A 20,561-nucleotide genomic window follows, 5' to 3' on the forward strand; every position below is an offset into this window, starting at 1 on the left:
TTTCAGCGGTCCCAATATTATTGACGACAATAACTGAACGAAAAATACCAATAACTGCAGAGTTTTCTACTGAAAGTGTTTCATCCGTTATGGAAATACCACTAACTGCGGAAACTTTGTTAGAATTTACCACAGAGCCTTATCCCGAGACTTCCGAGATTTATGTAGTTTCTTCTACCACAATATTTACACTTCCTTCATTGCCGACCGCATCAGAAGTTATAACATTATTCACTACAACTGAAATAGTAAGTTGGAAATGAATTTTATTTTATTTCTAAGACATCCAATATCCGATGTGATGGCATTAGACGGGCAATCGTATTTATATTTTTGTAATGAAACTTTTTGTGTGTGTTCTCTAAGTACTAAAGTTAGTTTATGTAACGATTTTAAACTATCTATGTAGGCTACGCCAATGGAGACATTTGTACTTACAACACCATCTGAAGAGACATTGCCAGTAACTGAACTTGTTAGTATGTTCGAAACTTATCATGAATTAGAATATGAAGAGGAATATAAAGAAGAAGAAGAAAAAGAAGAAGAGAAGGAAACTGCAAAGCCGGAATGGTACGAGTACGAAGAGACCACGAAGTTACTAATTATAACATCATCTTCTCTGTCGTGGTATAAAATCACAACTGCACCAATTACAACAATTACAACAGCATTTACGACAGCAAGTACAACTGAAACAACTATGATAACTTCAGAATTTACCACGATATTAAAGGTTACAACTACGAAATTACCTACAACTAAAATTACTCCTACTGAAAGTACAGTTATTATTACGGAAAGTGTACGGCTCACTACTGAGAGCTCTATCACCGAGAATACTACTACTGCGGTTGAGACCACTACCAGGGTACTTTTACCAGTTACTACGAAGAGTACACCTACAGAAATTTTACCAATTACAACTAAGGGTATTGCTACAGAAATAGTTTCAACAGCGACTGAAAGTATCACCGCAATTTATGTAACCACGACATCAATAGAAACAACAACTATACCTATCATAACACTAAAAATGATTACAAGATCGTCCACTACTGAAACTGAAACGACATACCATGCTTTAGTTGAAATTACAACACCAATTACTAAAATTACAAATATTACAACCCCATACATTACTACGGAAAGTACTACAACGAAATCTACTATTGTAACAGTAGAGACAACGCCTGTCGTTGTAACAACTGTAATAACCGTTCCTCCATCAACTGTTACTACAATTACTTTGCCTACTACCCAAGTAACAAATATTACCACGGAAACACAATATATCACAACTAAAACTATCACAGTTGAAATTCCTGTAACAGCAACAACTGTACCAACCGTAACAAAGATAATAACGGAAACCACCCCGTCTATTACGATACAATTTACGTTTCCTACGATTGAAGTTACCAAAATTACTACGAAAACACCATTCATCTCTACTGAAACACCATCGATAACAATAACAGAAATGACTCCAATTACTGTAACTACAAAGACAACTGAAACAACATTTCTTGTTCAAGTTGAAATTACTTCGCCTACAGTCCGAGTCACAAATGTTACCACAGAGTTCGTGCTCACTACCACTGAAACACCTGTGGTGACAACAACTGAAACGACACCAATTTCTATTACTACCGAGACAACGGAAACAACACTTGTTGTTGAAGTTGAAATCACGTCGCCTACAATAAAAGTCACAAATGTCACCACAGAGGCCGTGCCCATTACCACTGAAACAGCTGTGGTGACAACAACTGAAACGACTCCGATTTCTATTACTACCGAGACAACTGAAACAACATTTGCCCTTGAAGTTGAAATCACGTCGCCTACAATCCAAGTCACAAATGTCACCACAGAAGCCGTGCCCACTAGCACTGAAACAACTGTGGTGACAACAACTGAAACGACTCGAATTCCTATTACCACCGAGACAACTGAAACAACATTGTCTGCTGAAGTTGAAATTTCCTCGCCTACAGTTGAAGTCACAAATGTCACCACAGAAGCCCTGCCCACTACCACTGAAACACCGGTGCCGACAACAACTGAAGCGATTCCAATTCCTGCCACTACAGAGACAACAGAAACGACATTTACCCTTGAAGTTGAAATTACCTCGCCTACAATCCGAGTCACAAATGTTACCACAGAGTCCGTGCCCACTAGCACTGAAACAACTGTGGTGACAACAACTGAAACGACTCGAATTCCTATTACCACCGAGACAACTGAAACAACATTGTCTGCTGAAGTTGAAATTTCCTCGCCTACAGTTGAAGTCACAAATGTCACCACAGAAGCCCTGCCCACTACCACTGAAACACCGGTGCCGACAACAACTGAAGCGATTCCAATTCCTGCCACTACAGAGACAACAGAAACGACATTTACCCTTGAAGTTGAAATTACCTCGCCTACAATCCGAGTCACAAATGTTACCACAGAGTCCGTGCCCACTACCACTGAAACAACTGTGGTGACAACAACTGAAACGACTCGAATTCCTATTACTACCGAGACAACTGAAACAACATTGTCTGCTGAAGTTGAAATTTCCTCGCCTACAGTTGAAGTCACAAATGTCACCACAGAAGCCCTGCCCACTACCACTGAAACACCGGTTCCGACAACAACTGAAGCGATTCCAATTCCTGCCACTACAGAGACAACAGAGACGACATTTGCCCTTGAAGTTGAAATTACCTCGCCTACAATCCGAGTCACAAATGTTACCACAGAGTCCGTGCTCACTACCACTGAAACAACTGTGGTGACAACAACTGAAACGACTCGAATTCCTATTACTACCGAGACAACTGAAACAACATTGTCTGCTGAAGTTGAAATTTCCTCGCCTACAGTTGAAGTCACAAATGTCACCACAGAAGCCCTGCCCACTACCACTGAAACACCGGTGCCGACAACAACTGAAGCGATTCCAATTCCTGCCACTACAGAGACAACAGAAACGACATTTACCCTTGAAGTTGAAATTACCTCGCCTACAATCCGAGTCACAAATGTCACCACAGAAGCCCTGCCCACTACCACTGAAACACCGGTTCCGACAACAACTGAAGCGATTCCAATTCCTGGCACTACAGAGACAACAGAGACGACATTTGCCCTTGAAGTTGAAATTACCTCGCCTACAATCCGAGTCACAAATGTCACCACAGAAGCCCTGCCCACTACCACTGAAACACCGGTTCCGACAACAACTGAAGCGATTCCAATTCCTGGCACTACAGAGACAACAGAGACGACATTTGCCCTTGAAGTTGAAATTACCTCGCCTACAATCCGAGTCACAAATGTCACCACAGAAGCCCTGCCCACTACCACTGAAACACCGGTTCCGACAACAACTGAAGCGATTCCAATTCCTGGCACTACAGAGACAACAGAGACGACATTTGCCCTTGAAGTTGAAATTACCTCGCCTTCCGTCGAAGTCACAAATGTAACCACAGAGACCCTGCCCACTACCACTGAAACAATTCCAATCACCGTTACTACAGAGACAACTGAAACAACATTTGCCGTTGAAGTTGAAATTACGGCGCCTTCGGTCGAAATCACAAATGTCACCACAGAGACCCTGCCTACTACCACTGAAACAATTCCAATCACCGTTACTACAGAGACAACTGAAACAACATTTGCCGTTGAAGTTGAAATTACGTCGCCTTCCGTCGAAGTCACAAATGTAACCACAGAGACCCTGCCCACTACTACTGAAACAATTCCAATTCCTATCACTACAGAGACAAGTGAAACAACATTTGCCGTTGAAGTTGAAATTACGTCGCCTACAATCGAAGTCACAAATGTCACCACAGGGGCCTTGCCTACTAAAACTGAAACAATTCCAATTCCTGTTACTATAGAGATGACTGAAACAACATTTGCCGTTGAAGTTGAAATTACCTCGCCTTCGGTCGAAGTCACAAATGTAACCACAGAGACCCTGCCTACTACCACTGAAACAATTCCTATCACCGTTACTACAGCGACAACTGAAACAACATTTGCTGTTGAAGTTGAAATTACGTCGCCTTCGGTCGAAGTCACAAATGTAACCACAGAGACCCTGCCCACTACTACTGAAACAATTCCAATTCCTATCACTACTGAGACAAGTGAAACAACATTTGCCGTTGAAGTTGAAATTACATCGCCTACAATCGAAGTCACAAATGTCACCACAGCGACCCTGCCCACTACCACTGAAACAATTCCAATTCCTGTCACTACAGAGACAACTGAAACAACATTTGCCGTTGAAGTTGAAATTACGTCGCCTACAATCGAAGTCACAAATGTCACCACAGAGGCCTTGCCTACTACCACTGAAACAATTCCAATTCCTGTTACTATAGAGATAACTGAAACAACATTTGCCGTTGAAGTTGAAATTACCTCGCCTTCGGTCGAAGTCACAAATGTAACCACAGAGACCCTGCCTACTACCACTGAAACAATTCCTATCACCGTTACTACAGAGACAACTGAAACAACATTTGCTGTTGAAGTTGAAATTACGTCGCCTTCGGTCGAAATCACAAATGTCACCACGGAAACTTTGTCCATTACCACTGAAACGCCGATGCTGACTACAACTGAAACGATTCCAATTCCTGTCACTACAGAGACAACTGAAACAACATTTGCCGCTGAAGTTGAAATTACATCGCCTACAGTCGAAGTCACAAATGTCACCACAGAGGCCCTGCCTACTACCACTGAAACAATTCCAATTCCTGTCACTACAGAGACAACTGAAACAACATTTGCCGTTGAAGTTGAAATTACGTCGCCTACAATCGAAGTCACAAATGTCACCACAGAGGCCTTGCCTACTACCACTGAAACAATTCCAATTCCTGTTACTATAGAGATAACTGAAACAACATTTGCCGTTGAAGTTGAAATTACCTCGCCTTCGGTCGAAGTCACAAATGTAACCACAGAGACCCTGCCTACTACCACTGAAACAATTCCTATCACCGTTACTATAGAGACAACTGAAACAACATTTGCCGTTGAAGTTGAAATTACCTCGCCTTCGGTCGAAGTCACAAATGTCACCACAGAGACCCTGCCCACTACCACTGAAACAACTCCAATTCCTGTCACTACAGAGACAACTGAAACAACATTTGCCGTTGAAGTTGAAATTACGTCGCCTTCGGTCGAAGTCACAAATGTAACCACGAAGACCCTGCCCACTACTACTGAAACAATTCCAATTCCTGTCACTACAGAGACAACTGAAACAACATTTGCCGTTGAAGTTGAAATTACGTCGCCTTCGGTCGAAATCACAAATGTCACCACGGAAACCTTGCCCATTACCACTGAAACGCCGATGCTGACTACAACTGAAACGATTCCAATTCCTGTCACTACAGAGACAACTATTACAGTAATATATCCTGTTACAACCGAGGTACCCACACTTGTGAAATTAACAGAGGCCTTATCGCCGATAACGAGTCATTGGGAAGTTAATATTACTAGCCCTTATGTAAATGAAACAATTGAAATTTTGACCACGGAGTTGACTGTAGAAACAGCTAAAACGACTGAATTTACTATAACATCAATCGTGTCCCCTATCGTTACTACGACCGAAGCAGAAGTATATGAAATATATGAGGAAACAGTTCCTAAAGAAGAATACGAAGAAAAGGATGAAGAGGCGGAGGAGGAGGAAGAAGAAGAGACATTCAGTCCACCTTGGTACGACTATGTAGAAGAGAATATAACGACGACGACGCCAAAAATTGAAACACCTACGAAAGAAATTATACGAATAGAAGTTACAATTATCAAAGAAGAACTAAATATTACAACTCCCTTTGTGACTATTCCTGAAATTGTATCTACTACTTTAACTCTATTATTTACTGAGGAAACAACATTGAAAAGTCCAGCTATTGAAACAACGACAGAGGAATCCATTGGGATAGAAATAACTAAAAAGTCTAATATCACTACTTTGAAGTATACGCTGCCTCCAACTTTGAAATTCACTACGGAATATTTGCCAATCGATTATTTGGAAGAAAATATTACGAGACCGGTGAAAGTTACAACACTCATACCCATAACTTCTACAAAGGTATCGAATATTACTAAAGGAAAAGTTAGCAAGCTACCTATTTCTCCTGCATCAACAACACCTATGGTGACACGTACGACGAATCAAGAACAAAAGAAACAACGCCAAGAGGAAAAGAAAGAAGAGTTGATAGAAGAACTGAAACAATTAGAACAAACTGCGGAAATAATTTTAGATAGAGAGAAAAAGCTGGATACAGAAGAGAAAGAATGGGAAATGAATAAGGCAAGACGAATGCACGAAATCTTCCAAAAGCAAAAAGAAATGAAAACCGCTTATGAAACCAAGTCTTCTTCAACAACAGGAACTGAACGTGTCAATGGAGAACCGCCAGTTTTACCCGAAGCAACACCTCCGGTTAATGCTACGGCCCTCCAAACTGATGTTGTTCCAATGAAACCAGAAATGACAATACATCCTGCAATGACGACAGAAGATGAACTCGAGGCAGAAGTTGAAGACTTGAAGAAGAAATATTCCGAAAAAGAGAAATGGCTGGAGGTACGAGAGAAGAAATTATTAGAAAGAGAAAAGAAGCTTCAGAAGGAGAAAGAAGAATTCGAGAAGAAAATAAAGGAAATGGAGGAGAAATTAGCGAGGGGGGAAGAAATTTCATTCACCACGGAACCCTATTATGAAGAACCAATGCGTACGACGCCATCTTTCTCGCAGGTACCACCTACAGAGAAAACGACAATTGAAATTCGAGAAACAACAGTAGCGGAACCTATAAAAGAGACTAGTGTGAGAAAAATCATCACACAGTCTCAGGAGGAAGAAGAGGAAGAAGAAGAACACGAAGAACGGGTGAAAGTAAAAGACACGACGAAGATGTGTTTGAATGTTTTAAAGTCAAAACCTTTGGAAGAACAAGCTGAAGGTTTAGTGACAGGAAAACTTTGCTTACCGTTCAGTCCAGATAAAGAGCAGAGAACAAAGATCAGTGGACTGCACCTTAAAGAACATGAATGGACTGAAAGTGCATTTACGAAGGGTCATGAAGAATCGCAGACAGAATTGGAGAAGCAGGAGAATCGATTTAAACGAAACATTCCTCAGAGAGAGAATGTTTGTCCTGAATTCCTGATTAATCAATTTACTAATGAAAATGAAGATATAAAGACGCAGATTGAGCAGCCATTTTCCAAATATGGAAATCGTAGCTTTCGGCTTGCGAATATTTTCATGATCACCGAAGCGTCAAAGACTACTGAGAAGAGTTATTGGAAAATTAGTAGTAACAGATATAAGGTTAGATCTATGTTGCAAATTATTGAAGTTGAAGATAAAGAGAATGAGGAAGACGATGAAATAATTGTGAAAAGAGATGAAACAGGTGTTGAAAGTTGTTATTACGAGGATCAAGTCGAAAGAAATCCGAGACAAGACGAAAGCACTTCCCCAGGTACAACGGAAAGTACAGATGATGAAATCGAGGAGGAGACTGTAAAATCCGAGATTGAATCGAGCGAAGATAATTCGTTCAAGAATGATGCAGATAGAAAAACAGAATCTGTTCCGGAGAAGGAAACGTATAGTAAGGAAGATGAAGTGGAGGAAGTAACTGAAAGCCAACGTATTAAGGAAAAACCAAGTGAAAGAAAGTACAAAGATAAAGATAAAGAAAAAGACGGTAAAGGTGAGATAATTTAGCAGACCAAAAATGTAATAGACTAAGCAGTTTTAATATATTTCATTAAATTAAACGGAATATTTTCAAATTAAGTCACATAACAAATATATGTATTTAGGAAAAGAAGAATTTTTCTAAATATCCCTCTCCAAATTTTCGTTTTACATGCCAAGAAAACGCAAAACATTTACTTACTAATAATATCGTTATATTTCCATTATTATTTATAATAAGGCTAGTACGAGTTTGTGCACATTTATCTTATTCAAACATTATTCACTCTGATTTTCAGGTAAAGAAAAATCGAGACAGACACCTGGTCCGGAATGGCCAACGGAAGCTTTAACCGCTTATCACGTAGGTGGTACTAAAATCTGGATGTTAGAGTATCCAGAACGCGAGTTTTCGGAATTGAAGGAAGGCGAGCAAGATGTGGAAAACGTCGGAGAACGACCACTCGAGGCAACGACTTGCTACTATGTTATTCTTGAGAACGAGGAGGGCAGTATCGAAAATCCCGAGAAAGATTACGATAAAGAAAATAGCTTTGAATCATCCTTGAAAGAGTATATTCCAAATGCAAACGACCAATATCCCAGGTACAGATAAATCCTGAAGCAAAAAATCAGCAAGAAAGATACATAAATTTCACGATAAAAAAATCTGCTGTTAGGGAAGAAGTGAAGAATTACCATTTTTTTAACTACAATACTTCATTCTCGATAAAATACATACAGTGACTCACAAAAATATTTGAGTATCGACATAATATGTTGAGAGCAAGTTTCTATAAGTTTTCAGATACTTTCATGTGCCACTGTACATAATATGTATTTATCAGAAGCACCAAAAAAGAATAACGAAAAAGCATAAATCAGTAAAATAGCAGTAAGATGTAGCACGTAATGCTAACAAGTTGTAAAATTTGTATATATGTATATATATGTAAAAGAGTATATTAATAAATTTAATTAGAAAATTCATTTTAAACAGATAGCAATTTCAATCGATTAATGACGGAATTTGCAATGGCACCATCGCTATTAATTCGTTAAGCAATCAGTTTGATTAATTTTTTGGTAGCAACCGCACTGGCCGCAGATCTCTAACCGGAAGTTCACAGTGGTTCGTAAATACTCGGACTGACAATGGAGTATCTTCGTCAAAAGTTTACCTTTGGCCAGATCGTTTCGTCGACCGTTTTATTTTTTAGTGGAATCAAAAAAGATTTTATGAAATAACATTGTACAAATAACAAGTCTGACACTAACGTAATCTATTCTTTTTGCATTGGAAAGAAATTCCCCTAATATTAAATCGAATTTATAATTTATCGATATATTGTAAACGTGGAATTTATACTTATTTAAAGAAAGTTCTAATACGACGAAGAAGAATTAAGAAGCGTCATTGGCACATTTATCTCTATTTAATAGTACCCGTACACTCCTATAATATTTCTACGATATTACGTACATTGTACATTCATCAGAGATCATTTTGATGCTACATAGTAAAGGTATCGCATTAAGTATTCGCATGGCCATACAAGAAGTCTATTACTGAATTTAGATCTAGTTACTACAAATGAGAAAATTGGGGAATATATTGGGTTGGCAACTAAATAATTGCGAATTTTGTCAATACCATCTAATGACAAAATCCGCAATCACTTAGTTGCCAACCCAATAGTATTAATTTTACGAGAATGTAAAATCGGAGAATACCTTTTATTTTTGGATAATTGTTTTTAAGCTCAGAAACGATACGAATTCAATTTCCATCAATTTCTCTATTTCAATGTTCGATATTGGAAATGCGATCTCTTTTATTTGCGGACACATCGTTTCACTCAAAAATCTAAATTTTATTTTCAAATACATTTATAGCGTGTACTATACAGTAATATTATAATATCGTATTGAAAATTATTTGTACAATTTTGTGATAAATAACTACAAAATTAAAAAGTGTCAAATTAATAGAATACTTCCTTTCAAAAATACGTGATATTGAAGTAAAACAGAAAACAAACACCGCGTTCAATCCTCGCTATCCATTTTTGACAGGAAACGATAGTTCAGGAAGGATTATCGAGGCTTTCTCGCGGTCGAATAATTAGATCCGCTGAAACTCAATCAATCTTTCGTTAGGCGTGCCTTGTAAGACGATTTCGTTAAATTCAATTTGCCAGCAGTAAGTATTGCCGATATTTCATCGGCAATGAAACGCCCATATATCGCTGATATCGCGATCAATAAAATTTATCGATAAAACTTGATGGAAAAAATCGGAATTGTCATATAAATACGAACGGCATGACGAAACTATCCAGAGTGCTTATACACGACGAATTTTTGTAGTTGTGCGTAACTTGTTTTTCAAAGTAAAATATTGATCGAAATTTATTTCCTATAATTTAGGTATGTATGGGACTAATTATCATATGTACAGTTTGACACAGAAATATCGCTGTCGACCTGGAAAGTTCTTCATTAAAAATGTCAGAGAATGCTCGAATTGGGAACGAGAAATATTTTTTCACGATATGATCGTATAAAACCTCGGAATCAGTCATTAAGAAGTCGTTCGAGGTACTAGTTTCTTGACACTGACGATCACCAGACGTTGTTTACGCCAGAGTCTAGTGACTAGACTAAAAACACACCTTGTTGAGTGGTGCGCAAGTCGAATGTTTCATCCGAAAGAACAAAAAACGTGAGGATTTTCGTGAGTAATTTTATGACGTACTATTTCCACTACTTTTCAGAAGAATATTTTTCAGTCGAAACACTAACATTTACAATGGCTTTCTTTCAGCGATAGTGGCGATGCTTTCATTTTACACGTTCATCGTGTTCTCAGTAACCGAGCGTATTATAAACGTCTGTTACTTCCGAAAGATCATTAGCCACTCGTATCGGTCGAGGACCGTCTAAAAGAATTTCCGCGATCTTTGCCTAATTGATTCGAAGCTTCACGTTCGTCCAGGTATCGCTCATCCTTTTCTCATTAAGCGTCTGCCGCGATTCACGCGCATGGAAGTGCATGAATAAACGAACAAGCATGCTGATGGACCTTTGGCCTTGTTAAACGCTCGATCAAGTCAAGATCGAGTCAAGAGTCAAGACCGTTCTCGTGCGAGTGCTATACGTATTCGTGAACCTTATCTCAATAGCCGGAAATTAGAAACTTTCGAAACCTTGTCATCGTTCGGAGAAAAACACCCCTTACATTAGTGGAGTTGACAATCATCGCTCGAACATCCACTACTCTCTCTCGTGAATAAGTTAGCCAAAATTAATTGCAAACATGAACCTGCAAACATACACAGTTGAAGTTAGTGAAACAGTCATTGAAATTAAAATATCGTGTTCTAGCGAAAAAGGAAGGAAAGAAATCATTTAGGAAAAAGGAACAAGCTGTTATCGTAGTGTGGAACACTGATCACCGAAACACGATGAAGGAATCTCAAAGCATAATTTCTGTATTCAATGTTGCAATCGGTTTGTTACTGGTAAGTAATATGAAAAAGTCTTAATTATATTTTAATAAGTTACTATTTAACTTAGCATTGGACTCTTGATATCTTTTTTACAAAAGCATTCAATGAGTTTAAGAAATCCAATAATTTAAGAAATAATATTTATTCGGCTCTGAATGATAAGCCTTTCACACTGAAAGTAATTAATTATTATATTTGTTCTCGATAAAACCATTCTCAAATTTTAGTGCATTGTCTCTTCTTTACAAAACTACCCGAAAAAAGTGTGTTTCTAGCATTAATAATTAATAAAAAACAATTTTTCTCAAAGACTAAAAATATTAGGTTCTGAATTTTATCAGTTGTTAATCTGATACTATCAGGTCTGATAGTTTGGATTTAATTGCAGTAATAATATTCATGGTAGTTTCGACTAAATAGTGTTTCTCAGTTACTAAACAACTGTCTTAAGTTTGAAGAAAATACGAATGAATCGTTATTGACATGCATAAATTTTTGTTCCAATTTTTTGTTAATGTTTTTTTTAAAATCTACGAAATGATAGTTCGTACATAAATAAAATACAAGTAAAATACATAACATATATTTCTAAGTCTTTTTGCTTGATAAAACAAGAATGTAGAATGTAGAATAGTAGAATACCATAATTCAAGGACTGTAGCAAAGATAATACAGTAATCTTTGAGTTAATCATTTAACCATTTTCAAGCTTGAAGCCGAATAATCGCGTTAACCCAAATGAAGATTAAACGAAATTCATTTATCGGATAGTTTGATTACAAGGCCGTTGTTTGAAACAATACGCTGAAACGATAAACTACTCGTAGAACTTAAACCAACGACCGTCTTTGCAGTTGACTGATCGTGGTCCACAGACTTGTCAGAAGTCTCAAAGGGACAGTCAGCTTTTGATTACAGAGTAGTTCTGAGTCTCGGCGAAATTAGATGCCATTTGAATTAAAAATAATAATTATTTTACGTTCGTTTTCTTTATTTCTCGCGTATCTTATTAGAATCCCTCGCGTTGAAAGTTGAAAATATGTATTAACGCAATCTACCAACAACAAAGAAGACAATCTGTCAGCTGTATTTGAAAAGGATTTTCCAGGACATCTCCTCTATATCTTTTGGTATTATGAAAGGAACGATAGCTTTTTTGAACGAAGTTGAGTATATTAGAAAGCTGATATATAAAAATAAGTATACAAGAAATTATTTGTCGAAGATTGGTACGTAGAAATTTTAATAAATTTCAAGGTATACATCCCAATGATTAATTCCGAATCAACCAAAGGTTTCATAATATTAAAAAGAATGAAAATTTGTAAGGAGTATCTCAATATTTTAAGACACGCAATTAAATATATTTTTCCATTTTTGATTCAAAGTATCAGAAACATTAGGATCTTAACGAATCGTATCTTTTGAAAGGTCTTCAACAACGTCCACAGTGATTCTCAATGGCAAAATGAAACAATACCTTCTTGTAAAGGACAAACTTTCTGCGAGAATGTTGCGAATTATCCCTTTGATGCGGTGAAGAAAATAATTAGCAAACATTCACTTCTTAAAAATTATAGTAATCTCGATATGGTTAGTATTCATTTTTATAAAAGTATTTTCATTTCCTAATGAAAGAAATACGACTTATCATGTTCTTCTCTTGATATCCAATCTTTTTTCTCTAATTTCTTATTTTTATTAATCAATTTATAGATTACTTCATTCTTTTACTTTTCTATGACATATTTATATATAATATCTGTAAATGATAGATATGTTGCATTTTATTTTTCAAATTTTGTTGATTTTACTTTTAGGTAGAACCACTTAAACCCACTCTACCGATGCACTCAGAATATGGAACGAAACTCTGTCAGTCAATCGTAAGTACGTATAATTTAGTACTTGATTTCTATCTATATCTTTCAAAATAATTTCAGGAGAAAATTATCTTTCCAAAAACGGCGGAAAATATGAATAACGAGTGGTCGTACGTCCTTAACACTGATGATGTGGTACAGGGAGTACACATAGAGAAATGCGTGTATGTAAAATACATACATTGTCTATATAAAAGAAATTAATCCCTATCGTCTCTGTTTGTTTCGCGTCATAAAATACCAGCAGCTTTTTAAAATTATTTTACTGCTACCTATATACATAGGAAGAAGCAATAACTAATATATTATCGTTGTCACTTTTATCGTTAAATATCCTAGATCAGTGGTCCTCAACCTAAAGTTCGCGTATTCCTAATTGTAAAGATAAAGACTTACAAGAGTATGTCAGGATTTCTTATTAAAATTTTCATAATTTTATAAAATTTGTTAAATGTTTGTGTCATCTTTCCATATATATATAGTCTATATATGTATATGTTTTATTTTATTAAAACAATCTTAGAATCATTATTTTTTTATAGCAACGAAGGCAAACATTGTAGCTCGATAAATGGGCTCGCAAGAGGTTACATAACCGTATGTAAACAAAGGTACGTTCATAATCAACTCCTAGGACTTCAGAAGGGTGGCTCGTATACCTATCAGCAATTCCGATTCCCATCCAATTGCTACTGTTACATTGAATACGTCGGCCCTGACATACGGCTCGTCGAAGTAGCAGACTTCCAAAACAAATCAAGCGATATCAATTGACCTTATTGAATTCATCTAAAACGGATGTCTATATTATATAGAAGAATGGAGTACTTAAGAGGAAATTCCATTACTCTGTGATTTTTCTTTTTTCATAACATTGTTATTGATTATCTATACGCGATATAGTCGCTATGTCAGATATAAAATTGTGCATATAAAGCTTCATAAAAGGATAAAGAGAAGTGTTTATTGCTGTAAGAAATTTTTGCAGGGCGATATTAGGTAATAAATAACTGAACAATTATATTTTAATCTTTTTTATCTTTGTTAATATAGATGAATTTTTAAAGGAACGAATTGTGTTCTTTTATGTTTTTATCCTATTGTTTCGTGTTTAATGTTTATCGTTTAATGATCAGACATTTATTATATTTCATTTATGCATGTAAGTACATATTCTTCGAATAAGAAAAGTGACAAAGTATATAGATATAAATATAATAAAATTTGAATATCACGACAGGACGAAGTAATAAAGTGTTACATATGTAAAGTGCAGTGAAATAAATAAAAGCAATAACTTTGCAAAAATATGTCTTCAATTTTTTCATTTCATCAGAAATTGTATGAATGACGGAATATTTCCAAGCATTAGACTTCCATTTTATTTCCCATTAAATTTTGTTAAATAAAAATAAAAATATAGTTAATCTTCTAAAATCCGACTTCTTTCGCTTACGTAAGAAAAGATTGTAATTAACTGCAGTTTTTATTTTGATGCAAAATTTAAGAATTAATAATTGTTAGCTATAAAGAGATAATTTGGTGGCAACGCAATCTGTATATTAAAAATGGTAACTAATAAAATACAGTAGCATAGTAGCAACGAAATAAAAAAATTTTTTTTGATATATTTATTTTATTTCACGTTTCGGTCGTTATTTTCAACAGCTGAACATATTGTGATTCAATAATACGTCACCATATCGTAACACCTGTTAAACTGATAAATATGATATCTGGAAAATAATATGGGAGACAAAGCTACATACAGAACGAAAAAAATTGGAATTTTTTGATTTCTTGGCAACATATTTCGATAATATTTTCAACGTTATTTTACAATAAAATTTATTTATATTTTATTACCTTCAATGGGATTTGTTCCAATTGTATATTTCTTGTTCAATAATCTTGCTTGCAACGTTTTAATCCTCTCAAAAAGTTTTACATTTATTACCAAATTAAAGATCATCTTCCTTTTTATAAAATCAATTTGTTTTAATTATATTTCTTTGGATTGTACATTAGAATTTCGATAATTTGAAGGCAATTCTTTATATATAACACTCTGAATACAAAAAAGTATTTAGATTAATAAATTGTTAACAAATTTTCTTAAGATATCAGTTGGTTTTAGAATAAGTAAGGAACGGAAAAACACGAATAATTAATAAAAAACGAATTAAAAAATTGAACTTCTGTTCTGCGGAACAATAAAAATTTCCATTTATTTATTTTTCTCAAGATGTAACCAACATCTTGTCCACTTGTCAAAGCACAATATTTGTCCTTTCATTTCTAAGCTGATATTTTATTTAATACTGTTTGAAACAAATAAATAAAATTTACAATAAATTGTCGTTAATTATGTATATCTAAAGTCATACATGTGTCTTCTTAATATGTCTTTAATACATTTTCTCAGAACAAGTTACTTGCGCGCAATAGTAACAATATTTAAACAGGTGACATTAATGATATTAGTATAACTCCGTCACTTATAATAAAAATAACTTGCATAATTTACATAAGGACTTTTATATTCGATATCTTCTTTTTATTTATTACCATGTTGCTCTGATATCTCGATGTTTCTTAACTGACTGTAACGTTCGAAAATGATAGAATAATAAGACGAAACTCTCGTATCTTGTTATAAAAATATTATAACAATAACATTAATGAATAATTATGTGAAAATAACCTTAAATATCCAAAAATACAATACGATTAACGTTCTAGCTAAATGCGAAACGAACAAACACAATTTGTTATTACACGTAACTCGTCTACTTTGCGTTTCGTTATATGTAAATACGAAACATTTAAGTATTAAAATATCGTTTGCGCAGAATAACAATGCAAGTATAATTGGGATATTTTAAAATTCGAAATAACATCAACTTGAATAAAGCACAAAACTTTTGACAAGTTGTAAAAACACAGCAGGACACACTAATTACAAGAGCTTCCGCGAACGAATGTCAATACCTATGGCCACATTGGAAATTGACGACCATCATATCGCGCAAAGAAAATAAACGGAAATAAAAATATGTCTGCGGAAAGAAATATTCGCCGTTGCAGATGTCGATGTTTAATTTTCATTCAAGTATAAAAGCAACGACTTCGTCACCGTACTGCAGCAGTCCGAAAAGGAAACAGCTAACCATGAAGATCACGTTGTTGTTGTTGGCAGTATTCGTCTGCGTGCAGTTAGCGATCGCAGGCGTGAATATAGAAGCCAGAAAGGAAGCGGATGCGTCTGCAGAAAGCTCCGGATCGAAGAGTTCCCAAGTGGAGAAAAAGGAAGAAGCATCGCAAAGCTCCTCGGCTTCTAAATCGTCAAATGAAAAAGAAAGCTCGAAAAGCGGCGGAGGCATAGAAATCAGCGGAGGCGTAGAAAGCGGCGGAAATTGGAAAAACGGTGGAAGCTCGGGAAGCGGCGAGAAATGGAAAAACGGTGAAAGCTCGGAAAACGGCGGCAAATGGAATAACGGTGCAAACTCGGAAAGCGGCGAAAAATGGAATAACGGCGGAAATTCGGAAAACGGCGCAAAGTGGAATAACGGTGCAAGCTCGGAAAACGGAGAAAAATGGAAGAACGGTGGAAGCTCAGAAAGCGGCAAAAATTGGAAGAACGGCGGAAGCTCGGAAAGCGACAAAAATTGGAAGAACGGTGAAAGCTCCGAAAGTGGCAAAAATTGGAAGAACGGTGGAAGCTCGGGAAGCGGTGAGAAATGGAAAAACAGTGAAAGCTCGGAAAACGGCGGAAAATGGAATAACGGTGCAAGCTCGGAAAGCGGCGAAAAATGGAATAACGGCGGAAATTCGGAGAACGGCGGAAATTCGGAAAACGGCGCAAAGTGGAATAACGGTGGAAGCTCCGAAAGCGGCAAAGATTGGAAGAACGGTGGAAGTTCGGAAAGCGGAGAAAAATGGAAGAACAATGGAAGCTCGGAAAACGGCAAAAAATGGAATAACGGTGGAAATTCCGAAAGTGGCGAAAATTGGAATAACGGTGGAAGCTCCGAAAGCGGCAAAGATTGGAAGAACGGTGGAAGTTCGGAAAGCGGCGAAAATTGGAAGAACGATGGAAGCTCGGAAAGCGGCAAAAATTGGAAGAACGATGGAAGCTCGGAAAGCGGCAAAAATTGGAAGAACGATGGAAGCTCGGAAAGCGGCAAAAATTGGAAGAACGGTGGAAACTCGGAAAGCGGCAAAAATTGGAAGAACGGTGGGAACTCGGAAAGCGGCGGAAAATGGAATAAAGGTGGAAACTCGGGCAGCGGCGAAAATTCGAAGAACGGTGGAAGCTCCGAAAGCGGCAAAAATTGGAAGAACGACGGAAGCTCGGAAAGCGACAAAAATTGGAAGAACGGTGGAAGTTCGGAAAGCGGCGAAAATTGGAAGAACGATGGAAGCTCGGAAAGCGGCAAAAATTGGAAGAACGGTGGAAACTCGGAAAGCGGCAAAAATTGGAAGAACGGCGGAAGCTCGGAGAGCAACGAGGGCTGGAAAAACAGTGAAAGCGGAAAGAAAGACGAAAGCTCGAAAAACAGCGAAAGTTGGAAGAGCAACGAAAGCTCGAAGAACGATGGCAGCTGGAAGAGCAGTGGAGAATCAGGTAGGATTAATAAATTATCAAACGGATATACAGAAATTTACTACACTATAAAATTTAGAGAATTTAGCGAAATTAAACCCCTATGAATTATTTACTCTTGTTCAGTACGGAAGTAGTCAGGTTAAAGTACACTTGTCAAATCTTTAAAGTCGATTTTCTTGAAAACGGAGCCTCAGATGGAAAAATGTTATAGTAAATTTTTTTCTTTTTTTTTTCACGTAGAATTATCCCGTATACGAATATAGATCTGTAAATACTAGAAACCATAAAACAAAAAGATTCCTTTAATCCATAAACCAATAAATTTATTTTACAGAAAAGTGGAAAGATGGTAAAGTAGTGGTGGAAGGCAGCGTTAGTATAAACTGGGCAGATATCAAAGAGCAGGTTAGCAACATTGCTACATCCTTAGAAGAGGGTGGTAACCTCAAGGCTGTATTGAAAATAAAGAAAGGAGAAAAGAAAATTTCAAGTTTGGAGGAAATCAAGGAGAAAATCCGTGTATTACTGAAATGGATTGAAGAAGGCAAAGATACTAGCAGCCTATTAGATTTGAAAGAGGGTAGCAAGGATATTGCGTCGTTGGAAAAAATCAAAGAAAAGATCCTTTTGATCGTTAAGTTAGTGAATGAAGGAAAAGACACTAGTGGTCTTTTAGATTTAGAAGCGAGTGGCAAAGTAATTCTAGAATTGCAAAGCGCCATAGAAGAGGTTCTCGCAAAGTCAGAAAAGATAACCAAAGTATCTGAAGCTCTTTCCGGTTTACTAAAAAGCAAAACTGTCTCGGACATAAAACCGCTTCAAGCAGTAATTCCTTTAATCCTTGAATTGCAAAAATCAGGCGTTAACCTTAGTACTTTAAACAAGTGGTCCGCCACTAGCGTAAGTGCTATAGACATAGAACGCGTCACGAAAACGGTTCCAGTGCTCCTTCAATCCATGAAAGGAGGCGTAGATGTTCAGAGCCTTTTGAGTGCGAAAGGTGCAAAGAAACTTGGCATTAGTGCTTTGGACTTGCAGGCTGTTCAAGGAGCTCTCGGCGTGGTTGGAAAACTAAGTTCAGGTGGTGCGTTGAACCTAAATGGCTTGTTGAACTTGAAAGGTGGCGCTAGTGTGTTAGGTGCAGGAAAGGTCGGAGGATTAATTTCTTTACCGAAACTTTAAGAGATAAACCGATAAAGGCAGATATACTCTCGGAATATTTTTTTTGGAAGTTGAATAGTCCATAAAACAATTATTTCTGATTATTATAATTTAGCCTAAAATATTAAATAAAATGGAGAAATATATGAGAAATAAGGTTCAAATATATAAATAATAAGTTTTAATTTATATGTAATGTGTTGGGAAGAAATTTCTCTAATAACAAGTTGAATTTATAATTTATCGATATATTGTAAACACGGAACTTGTACTTGTTCAAAGAAAGTTCTAATATAATACAGAAGAATTAAGCATCAGTAGTATATTTATTTCTATATAATAACATCCCTAGGCCTCTATAATATTTCCACAATACTAAGTACATTATACATTCATCACGTAATTTTGATGCTACGTAGTAAGGGCAAAAAGTAAAGGTAAGTATTCACAGATGCATACAGGGGGTCGATTAATGAATTTAGATCTAGTTACTACAATATGACGAAGTCGAAGATTATAGTATTAATTTGACGAAAATTTCAATTCGACGAATACTTTTTATTTTTGGATAATTTTTTTAAGCTCAGAAACGATACGAATTCAGTTTTCATCAATTTTTCTATTTCAATACTCTGCTAAAATGCACTTTTTCTTCTTTGTGGGCGAATAGTTTAATTAAAAAACCTGAACTTTATTTTCAAATTCATTTATAGCGTGCATTACACAGTACTATTATGATATGTTCGTCATTTGCATTGAAAACTACCATTGTAAAACTTTGCGATAAATAATTATAAAATTAACGAGTGTTTGATTGATGGATCAGTTTCTTTAAAAAATGCGTGATATTTCTATAATATAAATTTGAGGGAAATTTAGAGACAACTCAAAACGGAGGCCACATTCAAACCTCGCGATGCATTTTTAAAGGTAAACAATGGTTCAGCAAGCAAACAAAAGGTAAGGGATGCTCGAATGAGTTTTCCAAAAGACTGTATTTATGTATGTAAATAAGTTGAATATGTGTATATAAGTAAATTTGTTACGCACGAGTCTTAATTTTTGAAACACTTACATTTTAGATGTGGTTCAGGCTTGGATATTATTTAAATAAAAAATAATCAATCTGTCGAATACCTCCTACATCCTCGACGATTTCGATGCCCCTGAAATACGTTGTCCAGGTCATCAATTTTTACAACTTTTATCTGCACATATAATGGGTGCTCGATGCTAATTTTTGCAAATAATCATCTTAAGAACGATTACATAACATGGTATCTTATTTGGCTCGCAATTATTCTGAAATAATTATGCATTAATGCATTTAAATGAGAAAATAATACTTCTTTAAATTATTTTATTACTTCGCCAGTATAAACGATTAGTTTGCAAGAACGTGATCTTCGTGTTATTACATAAGACAAAGTTACTGTTCTAAAATTATCTTGAAAAATCAAAGTAATAAATTATCTGAATATTTTTGTTTCAAATAAAGTGTATCCGCATCTGCTACTGTTTTGAAAAATATTCAACCTTCTACTAATTTTACTGATCGATAAAAGAGATTGGTGTTCCAAATTTCCGGCATGCTTTCCATCAATATTACGTAAATTGAATTT

General features: G+C 36.1%; 3 protein-coding genes across 5 annotated transcripts; all 3 read left to right on the plus strand.

Moving 5' to 3' along the window:
• Positions 1-89: 89 nt before the first annotated feature.
• LOC117212642 (mucin-2-like) lies at positions 90-8,512 on the plus strand. The gene is made up of 3 exons (XM_033457603.1): positions 90-248; positions 410-7,787; positions 8,074-8,512. The coding sequence occupies exons 1-3, from the start codon at positions 90-92 to the stop codon at positions 8,388-8,390; spliced, it is 7,854 nt and encodes a 2,617-aa protein (XP_033313494.1). The 3' UTR covers positions 8,391-8,512.
• Positions 8,513-10,257: 1,745 nt separating this feature from the next.
• LOC117213636 (protein spaetzle-like) lies at positions 10,258-13,975 on the plus strand. 3 transcript variants are annotated; one of them, XM_033459148.1, is made up of 7 exons: positions 10,258-10,511; positions 10,602-10,772; positions 11,162-11,298; positions 12,718-12,879; positions 13,107-13,172; positions 13,230-13,333; positions 13,712-13,975. In XM_033459148.1, the coding sequence occupies exons 3-7, from the start codon at positions 11,242-11,244 to the stop codon at positions 13,941-13,943; spliced, it is 621 nt and encodes a 206-aa protein (XP_033315039.1). In that variant the 5' UTR covers positions 10,258-10,511; positions 10,602-10,772; positions 11,162-11,241; the 3' UTR covers positions 13,944-13,975. The 3 variants fall into 3 exon arrangements, with proteins under 3 accessions (XP_033315039.1, XP_033315031.1, XP_033315050.1); XM_033459140.1 differs by having other exon boundaries at positions 10,602-11,298; XM_033459159.1 differs by having other exon boundaries at positions 10,258-10,499; positions 10,602-11,298.
• A 2,355-nt stretch (positions 13,976-16,330) lies between these two features.
• Positions 16,331-19,089, plus strand: LOC117213628 (uncharacterized transmembrane protein DDB_G0289901-like). The gene is made up of 2 exons (XM_033459128.1): positions 16,331-17,796; positions 18,113-19,089. Exons 1-2 carry the CDS (start codon positions 16,341-16,343, stop codon positions 18,958-18,960), a joined length of 2,304 nt encoding a protein of 767 aa, XP_033315019.1. The 5' UTR covers positions 16,331-16,340; the 3' UTR covers positions 18,961-19,089.
• Positions 19,090-20,561: the final 1,472 nt, after the last annotated feature.

The sequence above is a fragment of the Bombus bifarius genome, unplaced genomic scaffold, assembly GCF_011952205.1.
Source record: "Bombus bifarius isolate JDL3187 unplaced genomic scaffold, Bbif_JDL3187 scf7180000007970, whole genome shotgun sequence".
Classification (NCBI taxonomy): domain Eukaryota; kingdom Metazoa; phylum Arthropoda; class Insecta; order Hymenoptera; family Apidae; genus Bombus; species Bombus bifarius.